General features: G+C 44.4%; 2 protein-coding genes across 4 annotated transcripts in view; one reads left to right on the forward strand and one right to left on the reverse strand.

The window, feature by feature from the left end:
- The window catches only part of nrg2a (neuregulin 2a), a 68575-nt gene extending 53724 nt beyond the window's left edge, over window positions 1-14851 (reverse strand). For 2 of the 3 annotated variants that reach the window (XM_072446196.1, XM_072446194.1), the window contains exon 1: window positions 13570-14850. In XM_072446196.1, the coding sequence (XP_072302297.1) occupies window positions 13570-13978 (409 nt within the window). In that variant the 5' untranslated portion in view covers window positions 13979-14850. Of the gene's footprint in view, window positions 1-13569 lie in introns of all 3 variants that reach the window. The other variant, XM_072446195.1, reaches the window with a different exon arrangement.
- Window positions 14852-17334: 2483 nt separating this feature from the next.
- Window positions 17335-21193, forward strand: puraa (purine-rich element binding protein Aa). Its single transcript, XM_072446167.1, has one exon. The coding sequence runs from the start codon at window positions 17370-17372 to the stop codon at window positions 18285-18287; it is 918 nt and encodes a 305-aa protein (XP_072302268.1). The 5' UTR covers window positions 17335-17369; the 3' UTR covers window positions 18288-21193.
- Window positions 21194-23107: the final 1914 nt, after the last annotated feature.

The following is a 23107-nucleotide window of genomic DNA, read 5'->3' on the forward strand; positions in this document are numbered from 1 at the left end:
GAGAGATATTCCTCTTGCTCTTTTGTCTGCATTTGCTGCAGTGAGGTGATGGTTAGTGTGCTGGCCTGTGGGCCAGCTGGGACACATCTCAGTTCACCCATTCACACACACACTTACATATACACATACTGTGAGGCTTGCTCTACTCTGCTCACTATCTTTCAACAACAAGCTGAGCAGGGACCAGACGGAAAGAGGTCCTATTTGTGCAGGAAGATAAATACACTTCTGCACCAAGTCCTGTCCCCTCCAGATTAGAACCACACAATAATGAGCAGAGCACTTCTGGAAAGACACAAGAGAGCTTGTCTAAAGAATAGAGTTACAGTCAACTTCCAAAACATGCAAGGACTAGCAGGCACACTTACTATTTTCCACTATCATATTCATTAAGTGTGTTAGGGATAGGGGTGGGAATTATAAACACGACAAGACACTCACGATATAGTTCATGGCACTGGCAGGTATAACATGAGACTAAGAGACGGTTTGTCTGTGTTGACAACATGTGTATAAAATTACTTGTGATAAACACATTTTAGTCTTTCATGTCCAACACATTGAATGACAATAAAATAGCCTCAGTTAATGTCAAGAGCTCTCTACGACTTGCTTCTTGATATAACATGGCGGTTTTAAACGTTCTTTACTCTTAAAGTTTGATTTGACTTAACTAGAACAGTCGTAGATGATAATATGCACTTACTATTAAGTATAGGATTGAACTTGTTTCTGAATTATTCCCACAGTTTTGACTACACCACAGGTGTGTGAAGCAGACAGCATGGAGTCAGTGTGGGAGTCACACATCAAGTGGTCATGAATAAGAGCACACTTATACATAGTGTAAATAAAAGTGTTTACTCTCATGTGAGTCAGCAATGTCATAATCAGCTTTATGCACTCCTCCTAATGTTCAATTCCCAGACCACAGAATTAGGCAATCAATCTCATTGCTGCTTCCAATGCATGCTTTCTCAATACCACAGTGCTGAAGCCCCCTTTACTGGTACATAGTGGTACTGATTCTCTGTTTGTCTGCTTTCAGTGCACAAGCCATTCCAATGGGTATAAAGTCTTTTCATGTTAAGACACACATCAATCCACACCTACAACATACCTGAGGAAACAAACCTTCTCTCAGAAAATGTGCTGTGTGTGTGGGACGAACATGGCCGGACACGTCCCGTAAAAAAAGACACCGGGAGGCGCCCAGCAGGAGTGCCGGCAGCCCCTCTTTTCAACACTCCGGCTGTACACAAACACATTTGCCCTTCCCATGGTCCTTTTGTTCCCTATCATTTTGTTGAAGTTCCTGTCATGGACACTGTCAGCTTCTATAGGCTAATACAGTTATTCTACTCTTGGATACTCACGCCAATGCATTATTAACTAATCGCTATAGAAATTCATATTCTATTGAAAATTGTAGCTAACTGCGCAATACTAACATGCATACGCTTGCTGATGAAAAGCTGGAAATGCATGCGTTCAGACAATTACACAGAGCACACTCTTCCATTTGCAAGCACAGTCTGACAGGCATGCGCTTGAGAAAGCACATGTATGGTCTATTGGAAAAATTACATATCACGTACATACCTGCAGATTTTCATATCAAATAAGGAGATGTAAAATTGACTAGACAAAGTATTTAGGACAGATTAACAAAAAAATAATTGAAACATTTTAGGTTGAGCTAAACTAATAAGAAAAAGGATTGTGTGTAGGTCAGAATCGATCTGATTGCTGCAGAGAGGGAAACTGTAGTGAATAAAGTCAGTAAAGCTTAAGCCCAGAGCCAGCAGTGAATTTCACACCATTCTGACATCTCAGTGAAGACATGGCACAATGAAAATGCATTTCAATCTGTAAAAATAAAAATTATATGGTCTGTTTGCATTCAAACGGTTTAGAAAATGGATAGAGATGGAGTGCAATTTGTCAATGCATTAGGTTGAACAGAGCAAAAACTGACCTCAAAATTGAGGGCCTTAAGGTGTTTATACAAACTGTAGGTACCCTGCAATTGAAATCCTAGTTGTCAACTATAAACCAGTTTGTGGAATATTTTGGAATGTGCTTTCCATGGCATTCTGCCCAAAGCAAGACTGATCCGCAAGCAAAACAACACGAAATGTGTGCCCGCTAGCTCTATCCTCCCTCTTTGGACTGTGCAATAATAGGACGCTTCCACAACATGATAAGACAACGTTGATCACAACAGTAATTGGTGTGAGCCCACTGACACAAGGCCTGTGTTAGAGGCAATTATACTGTTCATAAAAAGTCTCCATCAAACACAAAACTGGCTCTGTGTCAGTTTCTCAAGATAACAAGGACAAGCTGTGCTAAAATATTTTAAGTCCTACACAGCACAAATGGCAACAAGCTAATGCCAAGCAGCTCAAATTTGTGTTTTTCTATAGTTTTCTTTTCTATAATTCTATAATTCAATGGAAAGAAAGTACAGCATTAAATATGAGCAACTACTGAATAACAATCCCATTTAAATACAGAGAGAACCCATGTGATGTTACAGAAAAACGAGGGCTAGATTTATGTGTTTGTACATGAATACAGACTTTGTGACACATGATTTGTACGTTAATCAAATGGTATTTGCATGCTTCCTGCAGAAAATGTGTTCTTTAAAGCAACAAACAAATACAAATATGAGAGAGACTTTAAAAACATATCAGAGACAATATAAAATGCTATATAATTGATTGCATTTTAGTCTCCCTTTTATGAGTTAAACTAGATTTAACGCAGGGCCCTAGCAACATCTGTGATCTATTTTTTACATGCAAAAGTCACTTGTTCATTGTATGCAGTAGAAAATCCCCTCTTCGAGCTGCCATGAATGTTTCCATCCGCACAGCTGTCTGCTCACACTCACTACTGGGCATCTTTTTGACTATGTTCCAACACTGTCCACAAATGCTTCTCCCCAAAGGGACATCATTAAGGCTGGTTTGGTCAAAAGAACACATCCGCTTCAAGCTGACAGCATATTATGTCCTGCACCAGAATAACTGCCTGCTGTCTTTAAGGACAAAGTAAAATCCAATATGGCAGAGACGTTCACAGTTGTTATCTTGAACATAACTCCAGCACTGTGCAGGGACTATGGTCTTTTGAATGTTTTTTGACACAGCTCCAGCCTCAGGGGCAGGGAGTCCACAACAACTGCTGTGACATTCCCAACGGACTCATCCCTTTCAACTTTTTCACTGCAGATCCTGATCATATACTGCCTCATTGTGGTGAAGGCAACATTCTTCAAGACTGGAAAAAATGCAGTTGGGTCTGTGATTACTATGCTGTTCTTTTAGAAATATGCAGTTTCCCCTTGCGTAAATTAAAATAAGTTGTAACAGCTTGGTGACCCATTTCATATGATTAAGCTTTACCTAAAAATATTCTAAAATAGGCTACAATAAAATGTCCTGCTGATGCATTAGCAAATATGCGCAGTTTACAAAAAAGTGTTTGACAAGGAAACTCTATTGTGCAGTGCTTATCTAGCTTATCCATGGTTGTGTAAGCTTATTATTGTTCATAAGCTCAGACATACTGTAATTCAGTATTAAAGCACACAAATTCACAATAATTCAAGGTAGATCTCTGTTGAAATAAATAAAATAAATAAGAGAGTACAGTTGAATCGTTAAGCAACAAGTGCTTATGTATCTGGTCTCATGTTTGTAAAAGCTAAATAAAATGATGGCACAATAGTTGGACTGAACCATAAGCGCTCAGGGGCTGTGCTTTGGTAACACAAAACCTGGACATTGCAGAACATGATCATTTAAATAACAATTTAAACTGTTATTTTATTCCTCAACAGCTGGTTCAAGGTGGACCTGTTGTTCTGGTGGTTTGTGAGTGTAGACCTGCAGTTGTGTCTGTTGTGTCAGACACAACTGCAGGTTAATTAAAAATTAAAAAAATTGAATCTGTTTTTTAATCTGTTATTAGAAGGTGAATTGCTTTATGTATATACTTGCACGAAATATGTAATAATTAATATGACCAAATACTTGTAACACAAATACATGTAAATACTACTGTCCATTCCCATTGTATTTAAGTGTCACAAGTCTAATTGAACACTGAAAAAGCCAAACACAGGCCGCAACTGACGCCTTGCTCACCCTGCATCCGGCCCAGCTCTAGCTACAGTGTTCCTGCTGTGTTCCTGTGGTGTTCCTGCTGTGTTCCTGCTGTGTTCCTGCTGTGTTCCTGCTGTGTTCCTGTGGCGTTCCTGTGGTGTTCCTGCTGTGTTCCTGCTGTGTTCCTGCTGTGTTCCTGTGGCGTTCCTGTGGTGTTCCTGCTGTGTTCCTGTGGTGTTCCTGTGGCGTTCCTGTGGTGTTCCTGCTGTGTTCCTGCTGTGTTCCTGTGGTGTTCCTGTGGTGTTCCTGCTGTGTTCCTGCTGTGTTCCTGTGGTGTTCCTGCTGTGTTCCTGTGGTGTTCCTGCTGTGTTCCTGTGGTGTTCCTGCTGTGTTCCTGCTGTGTTCCTGTGGCGTTCCTGTGGTGTTCCTGCTGTGTTCCTGTGGTGTTCCTGTGGCGTTCCTGTGGTGTTCCTGCTGTGTTCCTGCTGTGTTCCTGTGGTGTTCCTGTGGTGTTCCTGCTGTGTTCCTGCTGTGTTCCTGTGGTGTTCCTGCTGTGTTCCTGCTGTGTTCCTGCTGTGTTCCTGTGGTGTTCCTGTGGTGTTCCTGTGGTGTTCCTGCTGTGTTCCTGCTGTGTTCCTGTGGTGTTCCTGTGGTGTTCCTGTGGTGTTCCTGCTGTGTTCCTGTGGTGTTCCTGTGGTGTTCCTGTGGTGTTCCTGTGGTGTTCCTGCTGTGTTCCTGCTGTGTTCCTGTGGTGTTCCTGTGGTGTTCCTGCTGTGTTCCTGCTGTGTTCCTGTGGTGTTCCTGTGGTGTTCCTGTGGTGTTCCTGCTGTGTTCCTGTGGTGTTCCTGTGGTGTTCCTGCTGTGTTCCTGTGGCGTTCCTGTGGTGTTCCTGCTGTGTTCCTGCTGTGTTCCTGCTGTGTTCCTGTGGCGTTCCTGTGGTGTTCCTGCTGTGTTCCTGTGGTGTTCCTGTGGCGTTCCTGTGGTGTTCCTGCTGTGTTCCTGCTGTGTTCCTGTGGTGTTCCTGTGGTGTTCCTGCTGTGTTCCTGCTGTGTTCCTGTGGTGTTCCTGTGGTGTTCCTGCTGTGTTCCTGTGGTGTTCCTGTGGTGTTCCTGTGGTGTTCCTGCTGTGTTCCTGTGGTGTTCCTGTGGTGTTCCTGCTGTGTTCCTGTGGTGTTCCTGTGGTGTTCCTGCTGTGTTCCTGCTGTGTTCCTGTGGTGTTCCTGTGGTGTTCCTGCTGTGTTCCTGCTGTGTTCCTGTGGTGTTCCTGTGGTGTTCCTGTGGTGTTCCTGCTGTGTTCCTGTGGTGTTCCTGTGGTGTTCCTGCTGTGTTCCTGTGGTGTAACACAAATACATGTAAATACTACTGTCCATTCCCATTGTATTTAAGTGTCACAAGTCTAATTGAACACTGAAAAAGCCAAACACAGGCCGCAACTGACGCCTTGCTCACCCTGCATCCGGCCCAGCTCTAGCTACAGTGTTCCTGCTGTGTTCCTGTGGTGTTCCTGCTGTGTTCCTGCTGTGTTCCTGCTGTGTTCCTGCTGTGTTCCTGTGGCGTTCCTGTGGTGTTCCTGCTGTGTTCCTGCTGTGTTCCTGCTGTGTTCCTGTGGCGTTCCTGTGGTGTTCCTGCTGTGTTCCTGTGGTGTTCCTGTGGCGTTCCTGTGGTGTTCCTGCTGTGTTCCTGCTGTGTTCCTGTGGTGTTCCTGTGGTGTTCCTGCTGTGTTCCTGCTGTGTTCCTGTGGTGTTCCTGCTGTGTTCCTGTGGTGTTCCTGCTGTGTTCCTGTGGTGTTCCTGCTGTGTTCCTGCTGTGTTCCTGTGGCGTTCCTGTGGTGTTCCTGCTGTGTTCCTGTGGTGTTCCTGTGGCGTTCCTGTGGTGTTCCTGCTGTGTTCCTGCTGTGTTCCTGTGGTGTTCCTGTGGTGTTCCTGCTGTGTTCCTGCTGTGTTCCTGTGGTGTTCCTGCTGTGTTCCTGCTGTGTTCCTGCTGTGTTCCTGTGGTGTTCCTGTGGTGTTCCTGTGGTGTTCCTGCTGTGTTCCTGCTGTGTTCCTGTGGTGTTCCTGTGGTGTTCCTGTGGTGTTCCTGCTGTGTTCCTGTGGTGTTCCTGTGGTGTTCCTGTGGTGTTCCTGTGGTGTTCCTGCTGTGTTCCTGCTGTGTTCCTGTGGTGTTCCTGTGGTGTTCCTGCTGTGTTCCTGCTGTGTTCCTGTGGTGTTCCTGTGGTGTTCCTGTGGTGTTCCTGCTGTGTTCCTGTGGTGTTCCTGTGGTGTTCCTGCTGTGTTCCTGTGGCGTTCCTGTGGTGTTCCTGCTGTGTTCCTGCTGTGTTCCTGCTGTGTTCCTGTGGCGTTCCTGTGGTGTTCCTGCTGTGTTCCTGTGGTGTTCCTGTGGCGTTCCTGTGGTGTTCCTGCTGTGTTCCTGTGGTGTTCCTGTGGTGTCCCTGCTGTGTTCCTGCTGTGTTCCTGTGGTGTTCCTGTGGTGTTCCTGCTGTGTTCCTGTGGTGTTCCTGTGGTGTTCCTGTGGTGTTCCTGCTGTGTTCCTGTGGTGTTCCTGTGGTGTTCCTGCTGTGTTCCTGTGGTGTTCCTGTGGTGTTCCTGCTGTGTTCCTGCTGTGTTCCTGTGGTGTTCCTGTGGTGTTCCTGCTGTGTTCCTGCTGTGTTCCTGTGGTGTTCCTGTGGTGTTCCTGTGGTGTTCCTGCTGTGTTCCTGTGGTGTTCCTGTGGTGTTCCTGCTGTGTTCCTGTGGTGTTCCTGTGGTGTTCCTGCTGTGTTCCTGTGGTGTTCCTGTGGTGTTCCTGCTGTGTTCCTGTGGTGTTCCTGTGGTGTTCCTGTGGTGTTCCTGCTGTGTTCCTGTGGTGTTCCTGCTGTGTTCCTGTGGTGTTCCTGTGGTGTTCCTGTGGTGTTCCTGTGGTGTTCCTGCTGTGTTCCTGTGGTGTTCCTGTGGTGTTCCTGCTGTGTTCCTGTGGTGTTCCTGCTGTGTTCCTGTGGTGTTCCTGTGGTGTTCCTGCTGTGTTCCTGTGGTGTTCCTGCTGTGTTCCTGTGGTGTTCCTGTGGTGTTCCTGCTGTGTTCCTGCTGTGTTCCTGTGGTGTTCCTGTGGTGTTCCTGCTGTGTTCCTGCTGTGTTCCTGCTGTGTTCCTGTGGTGTTCCTGCTGTGTTCCTGCTGTGTTCCTGTGGTGTTCCTGCTGTGTTCCTGTGGTGTTCCTGCTGTGTTCCTGTGGTGTTCCTGCTGTGTTCCTGTGGTGTTCCTGCTGTGTTCCTGTGGTGTTCCTGCTGTGTTCCTGTGGTGTTCCTGTGGTGTTCCTGCTGTGTTCCTGTGATGTTCCTGTGGTGTTCCTGTGGTGTTCCTGCTGTGTTCCTGTGGTGTTCCTGTGGTGTTCCTGCTGTGTTCCTGTGGTGTTCCTGTGGTGTTCCTGTGGTGTTCCTGCTGTGTTCCTGTGGTGTTCCTGTGGTGTTCCTGCTGTGTTCCTGCTGTGTTCCTGTGGTGTTCCTGTGGTGTTCCTGCTGTGTTCCTGTGGTGTTCCTGTGGTGTTCCTGCTGTGTTCCTGTGGTGTTCCTGCTGTGTTCCTGTGGTGTTCCTGTGGTGTTCCTGCTGTGTTCCTGTGGTGTTCCTGCTGTGTTCCTGTGGTGTTCCTGTGGTGTTCCTGCTGTGTTCCTGCTGTGTTCCTGTGGTGTTCCTGTGGTGTTCCTGCTGTGTTCCTGCTGTGTTCCTGCTGTGTTCCTGTGGTGTTCCTGCTGTGTTCCTGCTGTGTTCCTGTGGTGTTCCTGCTGTGTTCCTGTGGTGTTCCTGCTGTGTTCCTGTGGTGTTCCTGCTGTGTTCCTGCTGTGTTCCTGTGGGGTCCTACAGTGTTCCTACAGTGTTCCTGCTGTGTTCCTGTGCTGTTCCTATGGTGTTCCTGTGGTGTTCCTGCTGCAGAGTTTCTGTGGTGTTCCTGTGCTGTTCCTGTGGTGTTCCTGTGGTGTTCCTGTGGTGTTCCTGTGGTGTTCATGCTGCAGAGTTCCTGTGGTGTTCCTACGGTGTTCCTGTGGTGTTCCTGCTGTGTTCCTATGGTGTTCCTGTGGTGTTCCTGCTGCAGGGTTTGTGTGGTATTCCTGCGGTGTTCCTGTGCTGTTCCTGTGCTGTTCCTACAGTGTTCCTGTGGTGTTCCTGTGCTGTTTCTACAGTGTTCCTGTGGTGTTCCTGCGGTGTTCCTGCGGTGTTATTACGGTGTTACTGTGGTGTTCCTGCAGCAGAGTTCTTGTGGTATTCCCACAGTGTTCCTATGGTGTTCCTGTGGTGTTCCTACTGCAGGGTTTGTGTGGTATTCCTGTGGTGTTCCTGCGGTGTTCTTGCGGTGTTCCTGCGGTGATCCTACGGTGTTCCTATGGTGTTCCTGTGGTGTTCCTTTGGTGTTCCTGCTGCAGGGTTTGTGTGATATTCCTGTGGTGTTCCTGCGGTGATCCTACGGTGTTCCTGTGCTGTTCCTGCGGTGTTCCTGTGGTGTTCCTGTGGTGTTCCTGTGGTGTTCCTATGGTGTTCCTGTGGTGTTCCTGTGGTGTTCCTGCTGTGTTCCTATGGTGTTGCTGCTGCGGTGTTTCTGCGGTGTTCCTGTTGTGTTCCTGCTGTGTTCCTATCAGTGGTGGGCCGTCAGGGCCAGCAAGGCCTTCTCTGCTAGCCTAAACATAATCAGAATATAATTTAAAAATATATATATTTTCCCACAAATATTTATTAAATTATTCCCCAGAGTAAGAGTTTCATGGCTTTCCTCTTGGTTGCACTGCTTCTGCCCCAGGTTCAGATTTGGAGGGCTGGTCTTTATGGTAGATCTTTTATCCAATCATATTCAGCCATCATGTGTTGCAAGGGGTCTAAAATCTGCCCTCAGACCTTCAGACCTCAACAGAGCTGGTGCTTGTAGCTTAAAGTGAATGGAAATGAAAATGATGTGTCAACCAATCAGCTTTAGACTTGGCTCGTGTACGTCTGCTGGTTGTTACACAGGAGCCATCTAGCAGGTGCATCACGTGCAAGTCTTTTGATTGGATCACCAACATTGAGAAGCAGGTCCTATGGGCGGGGCTCTGCGGAACTTCAGAAACTCAGAACCATGGATCGCTCAGAACGAGGAGACTGAATTTGACAGACAAATGAATCCGTGTACTACTAAGCTGTTTTTTCAACCCACAACGGCGGAAGGAGGACAATATATCGATTTGGTCGAGGATATAATTATAACGCCTTTCTCAAGACGAACTTTTCTAGAAAGGTTTGACATTGTAAGGAGAGGTCGTCCGACGCCGACGCTGCAAAGCCTGTCACAGGCTGGTTAGTTCCCCACTTTCAAAGTTTGGACATCGGCGCGTTCAAAACACATTGACAATGAGAGGACACCGGCGTGGAGAATGCACGGAGAACGCCGTGGAGAAGGCACGGACACCGCCGTGGAGAACGCACGGAGAACGGCGTGGAGAACAGCACGGAGAATGTGCGGACACCGGCAGGACAAGGTGAGGCAACGCCTGGTTAAACTGCGTTTCTGTCTAAATGTATAGTGTCTAGAGCCATGGCATCATAATGATGGTAATATGATGGTAATACGAGGTGGATTAATTCGGGTGGGACTGTGTACTGAAGACCCAAGCCCCAGACCTACGGCCTGCCACTGGTTCCTATGGTGTTCCTGCAGTGTTCCTGCTGCAGGGCTTGTGTGGTATTCCTACGGTGTTCCTGTGCTGTTCCTGTGCTGTTCCTGTGCTGTTCCTGTGCTGTTCTTGTGCTGTTCCTGTGCTGTTCCTGTGCTGTTCCTGCGGTGTTCCTGTGCTGTTCCTGTGCTGTTCCTGTGCTGTTCCTGAGGTGTTCCTGTGGTATTCCGGTGGTGTTCCTGTGCTGATCCTGTGCTGTTCCTGCGGTGTTCCTGTGCTGTTCCTGCGGTGTTCCTGTGCTGTTCCTGTGCTGTTCCTGCGGTGTTCCTGTGCTGTTCCTGTGCTGTTCCTGTGCTGTTCCTGTGCTGTTCCTGCGGTGTTTCTGCGCTGTTCCTGTGGTGGTCCTGCGGTGGTCCTGCGGTGGTCCTGAGGTGTTCCTGTGGTATTCCGGTGGTGTTCCTGTGCTGATCCTGTGCTGTTCCTGCGGTGTTCCTGTGCTGTTCCTGTGCTGTTCCTGTGGTGTTTCTGTGCTGTTCTTGTGGTGTTTCTGTGCTGTTCCTGTGGTGTTTCTATGGTGTTCCTGTGGTGTTTCTGTGGTGTTCCTGTGGTGTTCCTGTGCTGTTCCTGTGGTGTTTCTGTTGTGTTCCTGTGCTGTTCCTGCAGTGTTTCTGTGGTGTTCCTGTGCTGTTCCTGTGCTGTTCCTGTGGTGTTTCTGTGGTGTTCCTGTGGTGTTCCTGTGGTGTTCCTGTGGTGTTCCTGTGGTGTTCCTGTGGTGTTCCTGCGGTGTTTCTGTGGTGGTCCTGCGGTGTTTCTGTGGTGTTCCTGTATTTTAGTTATCTGAGACCCCTCGTCTATTTATTCATGAGATTCCAATGAATAAAAAAACAACTTCTGAAACATAAAACTTAATCACAGTAGTTCCAACCTTTGCCCCGTCTACCCCCTACAGCCGTGATTGGTCTCAGCAAACCATTACAAAAAAATGTTTCATAACCACAAAATATAAGCTTGTCTATCGGCAAAAAACAGATCCAGACTAAAGCTACACTTAATTGTGATTCACATTGACTAATTAACATACCTCTATGATTTGACCCAAAGTGCACTCACGAGACAAGACAAAACAAGTATTTATGAAAAGAAGAAAAATTGTCTGTGCTTTTAAATGTAAACTCTATTTATTTTTTTACTGTTTTTATTCTTAAATGGCTATTTGTGTCAATATTTTTGTGATGTGGGCTGTCGTATCTTTTCCTATGCCCCTAGTCACCCTTGAAAAAGAGGTCTCGATCTCAATTGGTTCTTGCCTGGTCAAAGGTTAATAAATAAATAAATAGATAAATAAAAAGGGCGATTACACTCCATCATTCACTAGTAAAACGCCAACTAACTCACCCATGCCTTGTCTTTACTGCTGCTGTGCATACTAATCCTTATAATCCCAATATTATAACAATCCAACTATTAAATAATGTGGTCAACTAAGACACCATTGAGCAATTAATTGATTAAACCTCTAATGGCAGCCATTTTACATGCTCTCTTTTTTTTGCTCTTTCTCTCTTTCCTTTTTTTTTCACGGTATAGCGTAAAACGCATACTTTGAAGACGTACAACTACAGTAGGTAGTGGTAAATGCACCTTTTTAGTTGGCTTGTAACACAGCAACAACAGCAACAACATAATGCACATGTTTCTAATTATAATAAGGAGCAATACAATGTAAAGGGAAGGAGCCTTTCCTTTTTTTTTGTGTAGAATATGGACATTTGGGTGCTGCCCGGTTGTCGAGTGGTTGAGGCGGTGGCACACGTGCTACGCTCCATGTGCAGACGACTGCAGTGTTGTGAGTTTGAATCCAGACTCTCACCGTTTGCTGCATGTTCTCCTTTCTCTCAAACCCATGTCACTCTGAACTGTCTTGTCTAATAAAGCCTAAGGGGCAAAAAATCTATTACAAAAAATAAAGAATACACATAATCCATACATATAGGCATATAGGTTAGTACCCACAAGTTATTCAATAAATCAGTAGGTGTTATGTATCAATAACACAACTTTAATAACAAACACTTGGGTGTGGCAATTGTGGGTTAATACAGTAACAACTTTGATCAACCCATTGAGAAGCCTACTTGGACAAATTAGGAGGGGATCACCTGAGGTGATAAGGGTTGATACGGGTTAATAGGATGGATTTTAAAGTAGCCAAGTGACAGCAGCAGAACCAGTGCAGAGTGTGACTCTTGAGTAACAGCTACACAATACAATCTAACTAGGGCACACAATTTGGAAAAATGTGCCACTTTTGGACTGGTATCAAAATAACCAAACATATTTATTTTTATTTGGTTTATTTGGTGGGACGGTGCATGTTACTGAAAAATATATACATGCTATACACCTGCTGAATTGTAGCCAAGGGCTAATTTCCATCTGTTCTCCATTATTTACCCTCACAAACACACCCTCATTCATACCCCAGCGTGCATTGACACTGGAAGGAAAGTGGGTGAAGTGTCTTGCCCAAGGACACGGTACATGGTATTCCCAGCTGTCTCCCATCCAGTTCTAACCAGGGCCAACTCCACTACTAGAGCTGACCTGAGTGGGCATTTTAATGTTGGTGAGGCCAAACAATTATATTATGGGATATGTCTACTCTGTGTGGCAGTAGAAAAGTTTAATTTTAAACATATTGCCCATAGGCCTGTGCAACAACAACACACTCACACACACGCACACGCACGCATGCATGTACGCACCCACACACAACCGCACACGCGCACACACACCCACCCGCACGCACATACACACACACACACACACAAACACACACACACACACACTTACACACACACACACACACACACTTACACACACACACACTTACACACACACACACACACACACACACTTACACACACACACACACACACACACTTACACACACACACACACACACACAAAATATATTTCTCCACAGATAACAAGGAACATAGATATAACAAGATATTACTTTGTAAGTAATAGCCTACTTTGTGATCTAAAAAAGTAGCTTTTATAAAAAAGTGTTATAAAAGCAGCTTAACAAAGCATAGGCCTAGATATTGGCTATACAAAACTGAAATATGTTACCTAATTTCTAAAGTGAAACATAATTACGTCTACCAACAGAATTTCCCCATTGTGGGACAAATAAAGGCTTATCTTAATATCAGTCTCCTCATAATGAGCAACAGTGGCTAGGTTACTTGCTAGTTACTGCTAGCCTCCTTCTTAGCGGAAGTTGCATGTGTATACAGGACTTATTAAACGTATTTAATTGCTTAAGCCGTCCACACTAGCCTAAATATAGCCAGGAACCAATTTGCGAACAGCGTGACTTTGAACACGTGACTTTAGTGCTACGGACCGCTGTCCGTGGTGCTGAAAATATATACCCGTCAAGGCAACAAGCACTCTACGTGCAGTGACAGCACGCACTAATAAAGAGCAAAGCTTGTTTGCAGCTTACAGCTATGCTACTGTATGAAAACCCTGTCAAGTGTAATGCGGTTTGTGGGGTGCAGATAGTTCGAGGCGCATGTCTGATGCGGCTCAAGCTAAGGCAGTGGTAGAGAGAAAGAGAGTTTGATTGATCATGTGGCTATGGGAGACTGCGAGAATTGTCGAAAATTGCTGCACCTATCTGGTACTCACTGTCTCCAAGAGCATACCGTGGTCCAACAAACCACACAGCACTAGTTTACACATTAGCAGAATACCATAAGCCAGGGGCTGTTAGCAGCTGATCATTCTTCCGGGTTGCACTTCACCGGGAATCCACAAAACATGAACTTACCGCAGTCCTCACATAGGATTTTCCCTACATCCTTTTTAAGGTTCTTCACACTCGTGTCCACTGGCGCATACAGTGCTCTGAAAACTGAGGGTTCATCTGTGGGGTCCATGAAAAAAATGTACTTATGGTTTTTCTTTACTTTGGTGCACGGTGCCTCAGATCCAAATTCCCCTACAGTGACAAGCTGCTCTCGCTCCAGACCCCCGCTGTTGACGGGCCACACATCCAGCACTTTGACATTCACCCGATACGGCTTCGCGGTGACGTTCCCAGGCGTAGACTGCACCTTGCCCTCGATCACCACAGCGGATTTGTAAGCCTGGTCCTGCAGGGAATTCAAACTCGGGGAGTAGCAGGCGAATGAGACCCCGATGACCAGCATGGATAAATGCACTGAATCAAGCCTCATGCCGCCTGCTTTGGCTAGGTGGTGGCTGGTCGCGTTGCGGCAGGGCTCTCTGGGCTGCGAGGCGCGGGCGATGGTGGAGCTGGGTTAGACGACACAGAAAGTAGGCTCCAGTAGCACGGCAGCGCGGCAGAACTTGCGTAAGTGTCCATGCCATCGGGATCTGCGGCTTCTCCAGTGATTTTCAGTGGGAAACAGCAGGCTTTACTCAGAGAAACCACGGGTTGACGCCAGTCTCCAAATGCACTTACTGCTAACTGCTAATAATAAGGCATTGTAAAGAGGCAGAGAGGAGGAGGAACTCTACAAATATCCCCTTCTGCTTCCAGAGTAGTCTTAACTGCAAGACGACGCCACACTTATCGTTGCCCAAAAATTGCAGTGCTGGGCTACAGCTATGTTGCCTCTTCTTGGTATCATCTGCAGCGAAGGGAAATACGCAAGATGCTGCACCATAAAACAAGTTTGGTCGTCCAGTCGCAAGATACAATCCACAACTCATTCCCCAAAAAAACAAACTAAATTGTGTTGTGCAGCTCCAACGCTAACACGCCGCCTTCCACCACGACTCTCTGTCCGCCTCCCCCACCAGCCACAGACGGAGAGAAAATAATGCAGATTGCCAAGAGGCTCCGTCAACAGGAACGCACGACTGGAGAACTGAAAAAGCCTTGACGGCACAGGGTCAATCTCCTTGCTCCACAACCCAATTAGCCAACTGTATGTCACTCACTCCATTGTGGATTATAGGAAACGCTCACGTCAGAATAAAATCAACCAAACCCTAAATCCACACTCTCCCTCCTTCATTTCACTGTAGCCAAGGCATCAGTCTAAAAAAGTCAAGAGCGCTAATTTGGAGAGAAAGGCGGCGGCGGCGGCGGCGGCGGCGGCGGCGGCGGCACGCAGTCCAGACTGGAGATTTCATTTGGCTGCGATGACTAAGGAGGTGAACGCGTTTCAGATTCTTCAACAGACTGTTTTCAATTAGTTAAGCACAAGTAATTAAGTAATACCCTGCATCCAGGTCACACTCACAACGATCTCTTTAAAAACCGGGCTTAACATTCCGCATTTCACTTTAATTCAATTTTACAATTTCGCCTACTACTTTAGTTTCAAATATATTCAAAGACACATATATTGCATTAGAACTTACTTATTTATGATTACTGATTTCAACAAGTTGTCACTCTAGTGGCAGTGGCTTAGAGGCAGTGTGAATGCGGATATCGGCTGCGCTGAATTTATAAAGAGCGACATCTGCTGGACACACTGGGCTGTTCGCGAATAGTGATTTAACACAGAAACAGGTGCTAATTTGTATTTTTCTTTAGCTATAACAGACAGCTTTGAAGTGATTGCGTTGTGTAAAATTAGGATTGGTGTTGTATTGCCAATACAATATTCATAATATAGGCCTTTAATATAGACTGACAATATAATAATATATATTTAGAAAAATGTATAGTTATTGTTGTTGCCAGCGAACAATATAATTTGGGTCATCAGAAGTGGGACAAAAAAGAGGTTGCAAATTATGTGTTACTTTAGGCTACCTGTGCTTTGAAGGTGCTCTCCATGGTGCTGAAATTGCATTAATCGTATAGGTCTATACAGCCAAAGAAGAATTTTAGGATCAAATTATTTTCAAATATATTTCAGATTTTTATACCTCCAAAAGAAAGCAGTTAGTTTGTTAGTTTTTAGTTTTGGATGAATATTGGTGTATCTTTATTTTGAATCAAAAGTAAAGTTCCCGCAAGTAGGCCAATAGAGGAATTAATAAGCTATAATATAATATGGTAAATAATGTTTTATTTACTAGAAATCGTTACTAAACCAAAGAAAGACTTACCTGAACTCGAGAAGTGTTGTAGCGTTTTACTTGCACCAAAAGGAGGCGCAAATTCACCGCGTTCCCACAGTACGTGTGGACATGGAAATGGCCACGACTCTGATCCATCTTGTATTGCAACTAGAAGCAAAGTGCCCTTTTCTGGCTCTGAAAAGGAAAAACTGAAGTTGTAATATAATTTATTAAAATGACCAGAAATGTGGAGTATAAGTTATTTGTTTCTAATGGAGCACCACATGCTGGTATTGGGATGGAGGACAAAACTTGAGTGTGAAAGTTTTAGATTTACCCCTCTAAAAATGAAAAAAATGAACATGCGCCCAATGGGCCTCCTTGACTAAGGATGCGTCACTTCTTCATAAGCAGAGGTGAATAGAGTAGTAAGAATACATTGCTTCTAAATAATATTATTCAAGTAAAAGTAGAAAGTGGTCAAAAAAAGATTACTCAGGTAAAAATTTAAAAACATATTTGTAGAAATGATCTCAAGTAACTGTAAGTGTCTGAACATAGCACCTGATTTATAATTTCAAGTTAATGTAACGTAAGGACAAAACTTAAAATAATGTACAAAGTAATTTTATTTCAAAAGCTGGACACAAAAATTGAAAACTAAGCAGTGGTGCACAAACACAAATGTTTAAATAACTTTATATTGCCACATAAAGCTTTTGTCACTTAACTCACAGTGAAAAAAGGACCATAGTTTAGTGTTCATCATAATGTTCTAGATTATGACTACAATATTGTAGTTAAACTGTGAGATCTAACGTATCTTTTAAAATAATAATCTAAATTTTTGACTGCGAATTTTTATTCTCATGTTGTTCTTGTACTCTGCACAAATAATCTTCTCTTTGTTTACAATTGAGAAAAGGAGAATGTCATATATATATATATATATATATATATATATATATATATATATATTTTTTTTTTTTTTACCTGGTTTATGGACATGTTTATAACCTAAATACTGAAATAAAAAATGAAAGAAAGATCAACATCTTCTCTATTTGGGAGGGAAATAGTTGTTTGAAACGATGATGGTCTGAAATCTCAAGAAAAACAACACGGATTTAAACATTTTTAGGATCCTGTCATCAATATGGTCCTGTTAATGTGTTTGTTTTTCAAAAAGGTGAAAAACAGTCAACCAAGCTAACTTCAGCTAATGTTATTTGAGAGAAACTTGTTGTAGGCGCGTTTGGATAAGCGAGACCAGCGCAGATCAGTGTCAAGTGACGATGGAGTTTCCGGTTTAACCCTATTGGTCAGCACGAGGCCGCTGTGCGCGTTTCAGACACTCTGATTGGACACTTCAACTCTCGTCGATCATCCAGACTAGGCGCAGCGAAACACGAACTTATCTGTTGTACGAGCGCCGCTCTTTTTTGCGCAGCTACACGCAAAGCAAATATTTAAAACGATTCGCTTACACTGTCAATTTGAAGGTAAATTCAAATCAAGTTGAACGATCATTAGTAAAAATGTTGAAGATAAATTGCGCGTTGGAGCCTCCATCCAGATCTCGCGATGTTTGCGTGTGACTGGCCGAGGCTTTGCAGCAGACGGAGGGAGAAGGCAGGCAGCATCATGGCGGACAGAGACAGTGGAAGTGAGCAGGGAGGAGCAGCTCCGGGCCCAGGCTTCGGTTCCATGCACCTGGCGACAGGCGGGGCGGGCTCGGCTTCCGGGCTCCAACACGAGACTCAAGAGCTGGCGTCGAAACGGGTTGACATCCAAAACAAACGCTTCTATTTGGACGTAAAGCAGAACGCAAAGGGCCGCTTCTTAAAGATAGCAGAAGTCGGGGCCGGTGGAAACAAGAGCCGCCTCACACTCTCCATGTCCGTGGCAGTCGAGTTCCGAGACTATTTGGGGGACTTCATCGAGCATTATGCCCAGCTGGGACCGAGCAACCCGGGGATGGTACAAGACGAGCCCCGGAGAGCGCTCAAGAGCGAGTTCCTGGTGCGGGAGAATCGGAAATACTACATGGATCTGAAAGAAAACCAGAGGGGACGGTTTCTGAGGATCCGACAGACCGTAAACCGGGGGCCTGGTTTGGGATCCACTCAAGGCCAGACCATTGCACTGCCTGCCCAGGGACTTATTGAGTTTCGTGACGCTTTGGCTAAACTTATTGACGATTACGGAGTGGAGGACGAGCCTGCGGAGTTGCCCGAAGGGTCTTCATTGACTGTGGACAACAAACGTTTTTTCTTCGACGTCGGATCCAATAAGTATGGAGTGTTCATGAGGGTCAGCGAGGTGAAGCCCACCTACCGCAACTCGATAACGGTGCCCTACAAAGTATGGTCCAAGTTTGGGAATACATTCAGTAAATACGCGGATGAGATGAAGAAGATTCAGGAGAAGCAGCGGGAGAAAAGGGCATGTGAGCTCCAGCAGCAAGAGGAGATGCAGGCTGATGATGGAGAGGACGATTGATACCAGTCAGACATTCAAGAGTAAACAAAATAACCAGATAAATATAATTAAAACTATTGTATAACGAAAGAAATCTAAAGATTTAACTTTAATGTTTTAACTCCAAGGGAGCATCACCCAATATTCAAGAAACCTCCACGACCTGACAGTTTTGACATGTTGTCACTCATCGCTGGATGTTACACCACTTATCCACCGTTAATACAGTAACAGGCTGCTAAACGAAGTAATAACGTTATATTTGAACATTGTTTCCTACTTGACAATTGAACTGAGTGTTAATTTCCCTTATTAACAGAACTTTTGTACAAGTTGAAGCTGTTGTAAAAAAATATATAATAATAAGTGTTTGCAATGTTCAAATGGATTTATTGCCGAGTTCTAAGGAAAACCTTTCCATGTGAGCTAAAGACTTCAGCACAAATCAGATATTAATTTTCAAACCAAAATTCTCAAATGTTTGTAAAGGGTTGTCACGTGTATTTGCCATTTTACCTTTACCTGTGAGTAGAGATGTGTTTACATCAAAAGAGGGCTAGGCCTGCTTTGGAAACTGGTTAGATGTCATGCAGTAACATAGTAATGGAACATACAGGCATTTTCATCAAATGAATAAGTGCTCTCTCTATTGTGCAATATGCATTGCATACAAAATCAAGTATAAAGAACTGTTGAATGGGTCTCAACATGTCATTATCCAGAGGCATTCAAAGATATATTAATATTGTCATTTTTGTTTCGTTGAAATTGTTGCCATGCAGATGGATATATTATAGACTACCTTTGTGTCTCGTGATGCAATGTGTTAATTTGAAAAGGTACTTGTGTATTATGATAGGAGAAATGCAGTGAGAACATGTAGCAAATGGCCTGAAAAGGAGATGACTTAAAGAGACTCCTTACACCTGCCGTGTAACAGGGCTTCACCTGCAGAATCAGGCAGATCATTATGAATTAGAGTGTCTGGATCAGAATGCTTTTTTAAACATGTTAAATCATATATCAAGTCTAAATGGTGCCAAGGAGTGCTACTGCTGCATGTTAATCTGCACTAAGTTATAGATTCCGTTGGTCTCTGAAAATATTGGCTCAAGGACCCTTCCATATGTATCTTTATCAGCAGATATTGTATGAATCTTTAGGTTTGGTACTGAGTCATCTCTACCCAAAGTCTTGGCGTAGTCATAGTGGAAGTTGTTTAAAAGTGTGCTGGTGTAATAGTGATTGTCCAAAAATGGATTCAGATATCACCTTCACACTGTGGAAAGGGCCATCTTATAGTTTGACTTCAGAGCGCAAGTTGTTTGTTTAGACTCTAGCATTTATCAGTAAATGTGCCCATCCATTTAAGATCTGCAGGTGTGAGGTTCAATGGAGCTACTTTGATTCACATTCATAGCACTTAAAATTAGGAGCCCAAATATAAACCGCAGGCAGTGAGATTCAGTTTAGGTCTAATTGTAAATATTTGGGCTGCCACACGGAAAGCAACTGGTTGTATTCCAGTTCAGTCGCATCTCATAGATGTGTGATAGCAGTTTTATAAACTCTGTCAGTAAATTCCAGATACTGGCCACAATCAGAGTATGTTAGATTTACCTCAGCATTGAACTCAATTCTGCTCCCATGTTTAGATTGACTGGAAACCAGCAAACTAGACTCTTTCTGGAGCCACTGGTATAGCTAAAGGCTACCTGTTTGGAAGCATCCTCTTCAGCATATAAACAACATGGTGCCTTACACACTCCGCATGCTTACACGCTGGCCTGGTGCTTTGGATTGCAGTTTGCTTTTCTGATTGTTCTTTTTCATGTCTGTGTCTCAGCCCCCTTGTGTGCTAGTGCACAACTCGTGGTGCTAAAGAGTTTGTTTCAAACTCTTAAAAAACAGGAGTAGAATGATTTTTCTGCTCTTCCTCTCTTCCTTCTCCCTCTCCTTGTCGCCATCCCCACTCCTCAGCCATCCAGGTATCGGCCTACATGTAAACATGGAAGGGGGTGCTCACCTAATGCAAGACGATGCCGAAGAGTTGGCTCTTCACTGGCCACGCACATTTGGAGGGCCGGGGCTGACTGGGAACAGTGTGCCATGTTTCAAGCCCCTTAACACGCCTGTTCTGTGGCTTGGCTAGTTCTATGTAAGCTGTAAGTCGCTAAATTAATGGGGTGTAGCAAGCATGTCTTGTTTTGTTTTATGTAGTTTTACCTTTTCAGCATTATTCCACTTTATTTGTAATTTTGGAATGTTCTTGCCCACAAAAGATATATATTTTTTCTGTGCAACATTTCATCACTGTGTGCAATATCGTATGTGCCAATGATGGCAATATATGTATATCAATTAAATATATGATTACTATTTGAAAGCATGTGGCTGAATTCCATGTTTATTTCTTATGAAGGACTATGAAAGCCTTTTTGCACTTAAAGCTCTGTGTAGGAGGAAATCAAGGTCTTAGCAGCCTATTGAGTCAAAAGTTCACAAAACTACTTTAACTTGAAATGGTACTATGTCACTGCAAATATCCTATTTTTCAAAGGAGTGGACTTTGTTTTGCTTTGTGTTGTGGAAAGATATAACTGGAGTTTTCTACACAGAAAACCCTCTCAAATCTATAGATCTCCATTTTAGCTTTACGCTAAGAAAAGGTGCTCTGTCCTATCCCCATTAAGGTGTGGTGAACTGTCTTCAGTGGTTGTTGTGTGTAGCACTTTGTTCCCAGGTTAATAAAATGCCTGACCAATACTTGTTCAAATTATTCTAAACAAAGAATGTCATTCTCTCTGTTGCCTCTTTTCCAAGAGGGTCTTTGATTTCCTCATTTGGTTTTGAATGCATTAAATATAATTTATGTACATCTACAAATTTTTAAATAAATTTAATTCACCCATGAGGGTAATCTATTATTAATGTGTTTGTCACTGTTCTAAAGTGTTCTTCATCATGATTTATAGTAGTTACATTGAACAGAGGTGTCTTAAGCCAGCGTTCAGTCAGGAGGACTGCGTCTATGAACTGTAGTTAATAATAGACGATAACAAATGACAAAAGAAAAGCTCATGTGAAGGACAGCAAAAGAGTGACGGGCCATGTTTTGGTCTAACTGAAGCCTCCACGAGGCGTGTGTGTAACAAAGCACAACCATGTTATCCAAATGCCAGTCCCAGTTGGCCTGCAACAAGCTGCAACAACAGCTTTAACAATAGTATAATGGGACAATTGTGTCTCATGCACCAGCCACCTGAGCCCAAACATGGGCTTTTTTACTTTTGGCATCAGTTGTTGGACAATCAGAGCAGCAGTGGAGCGTGGACTTAATGATGACGTAATGGGCAGTGCGGCTCGTTTGGTCTTCCTAACGCTAGAGGTCGCTCTTCATCCACCAATACATGGCCACAAAGCCCATGCCACAGGGCTGCCACTTTGGTCTGCACATGCACCATAATACATCCATGACATGCACGGGCACATCACGGAGCACATGGGCAGGGTCAAACTGTGGGCCACATTCTTGAATTGTATAGAAATATAGCGTTATTTGTGTTGTGTTTAAATGTTGGATAGAAGTTTGAAATGTGTCGTTAAGTGGAGCGGCCATGATAATCTGATTTATTTTTTGTCAGTGATCAGTTGTTTTTCCTTGAGACTGTGTGTGTCTCAGTGTGTGTCTCAGTGTGTGTGTGTCTCAGTGTGTCTCAGTGTGTGTGTGTCTCAGTGTGTTACAGTGTGTGTGTGTCTCAGTGTGTTACAGTGTGTGTGTGTCTCAGTGTGTGTCTCAGTGTGTTACAGTGTGTGTGTGTCTCAGTGTGTTACAGTGTGTGTGTGTGTCTCAGTGTGTTACAGTGTGTGTGTGTCTCAGTGTGTTACAGTGTGTGTGTGTCTCAGTGTGTGTCTCAGTGTGTTACAGTGTGTGTGTGTCTCAGTGTGTTACAGTGTGTGTGTGTGTCTCAGTGTGTTACAGTGTGTGTGTGTCTCAGTGTGTTACAGTGTGTGTGTGTCTCAGTGTGTGTCTCAGTGTGTTACAGTGTGTGTGTGTCTCAGTGTGTGTCTCAGTGTGTTACAGTGTGTGTGTGTCTCAGTGTGTGTCTCAGTGTGTTACAGTGTGTGTGTGTCTCAGTGTGTGTCTCAGTGTGTGTCTCAGTGTGTGTGTGTGTCTCAGTGTGTTACAGTGTGTGTGTGTCTCAGTGTGTGTCTCAGTGTGTTACAGTGTGTTACAGTGTGTGTGTGTCTCAGTGTGTGTCTCAGTGTGTGTGTGTCTCAGTGTGTTACAGTGTGTGTGTGTCTCAGTGTGTTACAGTGTGTCTCAGTGTGTGTCTCAGTGTGTTACAGTGTGTGTGTGTGTGTGTGTGTGTCTCAGTGTGTTACAGTGTGTGTGTGTCTCAGTGTGTTACAGTGTGTGTGTGTGTCTCAGTGTGTGTCTCAGTGTGTTACAGTGTGTGTGTGTGTCTCAGTGTGTGTGTGTGTCAGTGTGTGTGTGTGTGTCTCAGTGTGTGTCTCAGTGTGTGTCTCAGTGTGTTACAGTGTGTGTGTGTCTCAGTGTGTTACAGTGTGTCTCAGTGTGTGTCTCAGTGTGTTACAGTGTGTGTGTGTGTGTGTCTCAGTGTGTTACAGTGTGTGTGTGTCTCAGTGTGTTACAGTGTGTGTGTGTGTCTCAGTGTGTGTCTCAGTGTGTTACAGTGTGTGTGTTTGTCTCAGTGTGTTACAGTGTGTGTGTGTCTCAGTGTGTGTCTCAGTGTGTGTCTCAGTGTGTTACAGTGTGTATGTGTGTCTCAGTGTGTTACAGTGTGTGTGTGTCTCAGTGTGTGTCTCAGTGTGTTACA

This window comes from Eucyclogobius newberryi, unplaced genomic scaffold, assembly GCF_026437365.1.
Source record: "Eucyclogobius newberryi isolate DKJ021-1_F unplaced genomic scaffold, fEucNew1.0.hap1 SCAF_15, whole genome shotgun sequence".
Classification (NCBI taxonomy): Eukaryota; Metazoa; Chordata; class Actinopteri; order Gobiiformes; family Gobiidae; genus Eucyclogobius; species Eucyclogobius newberryi.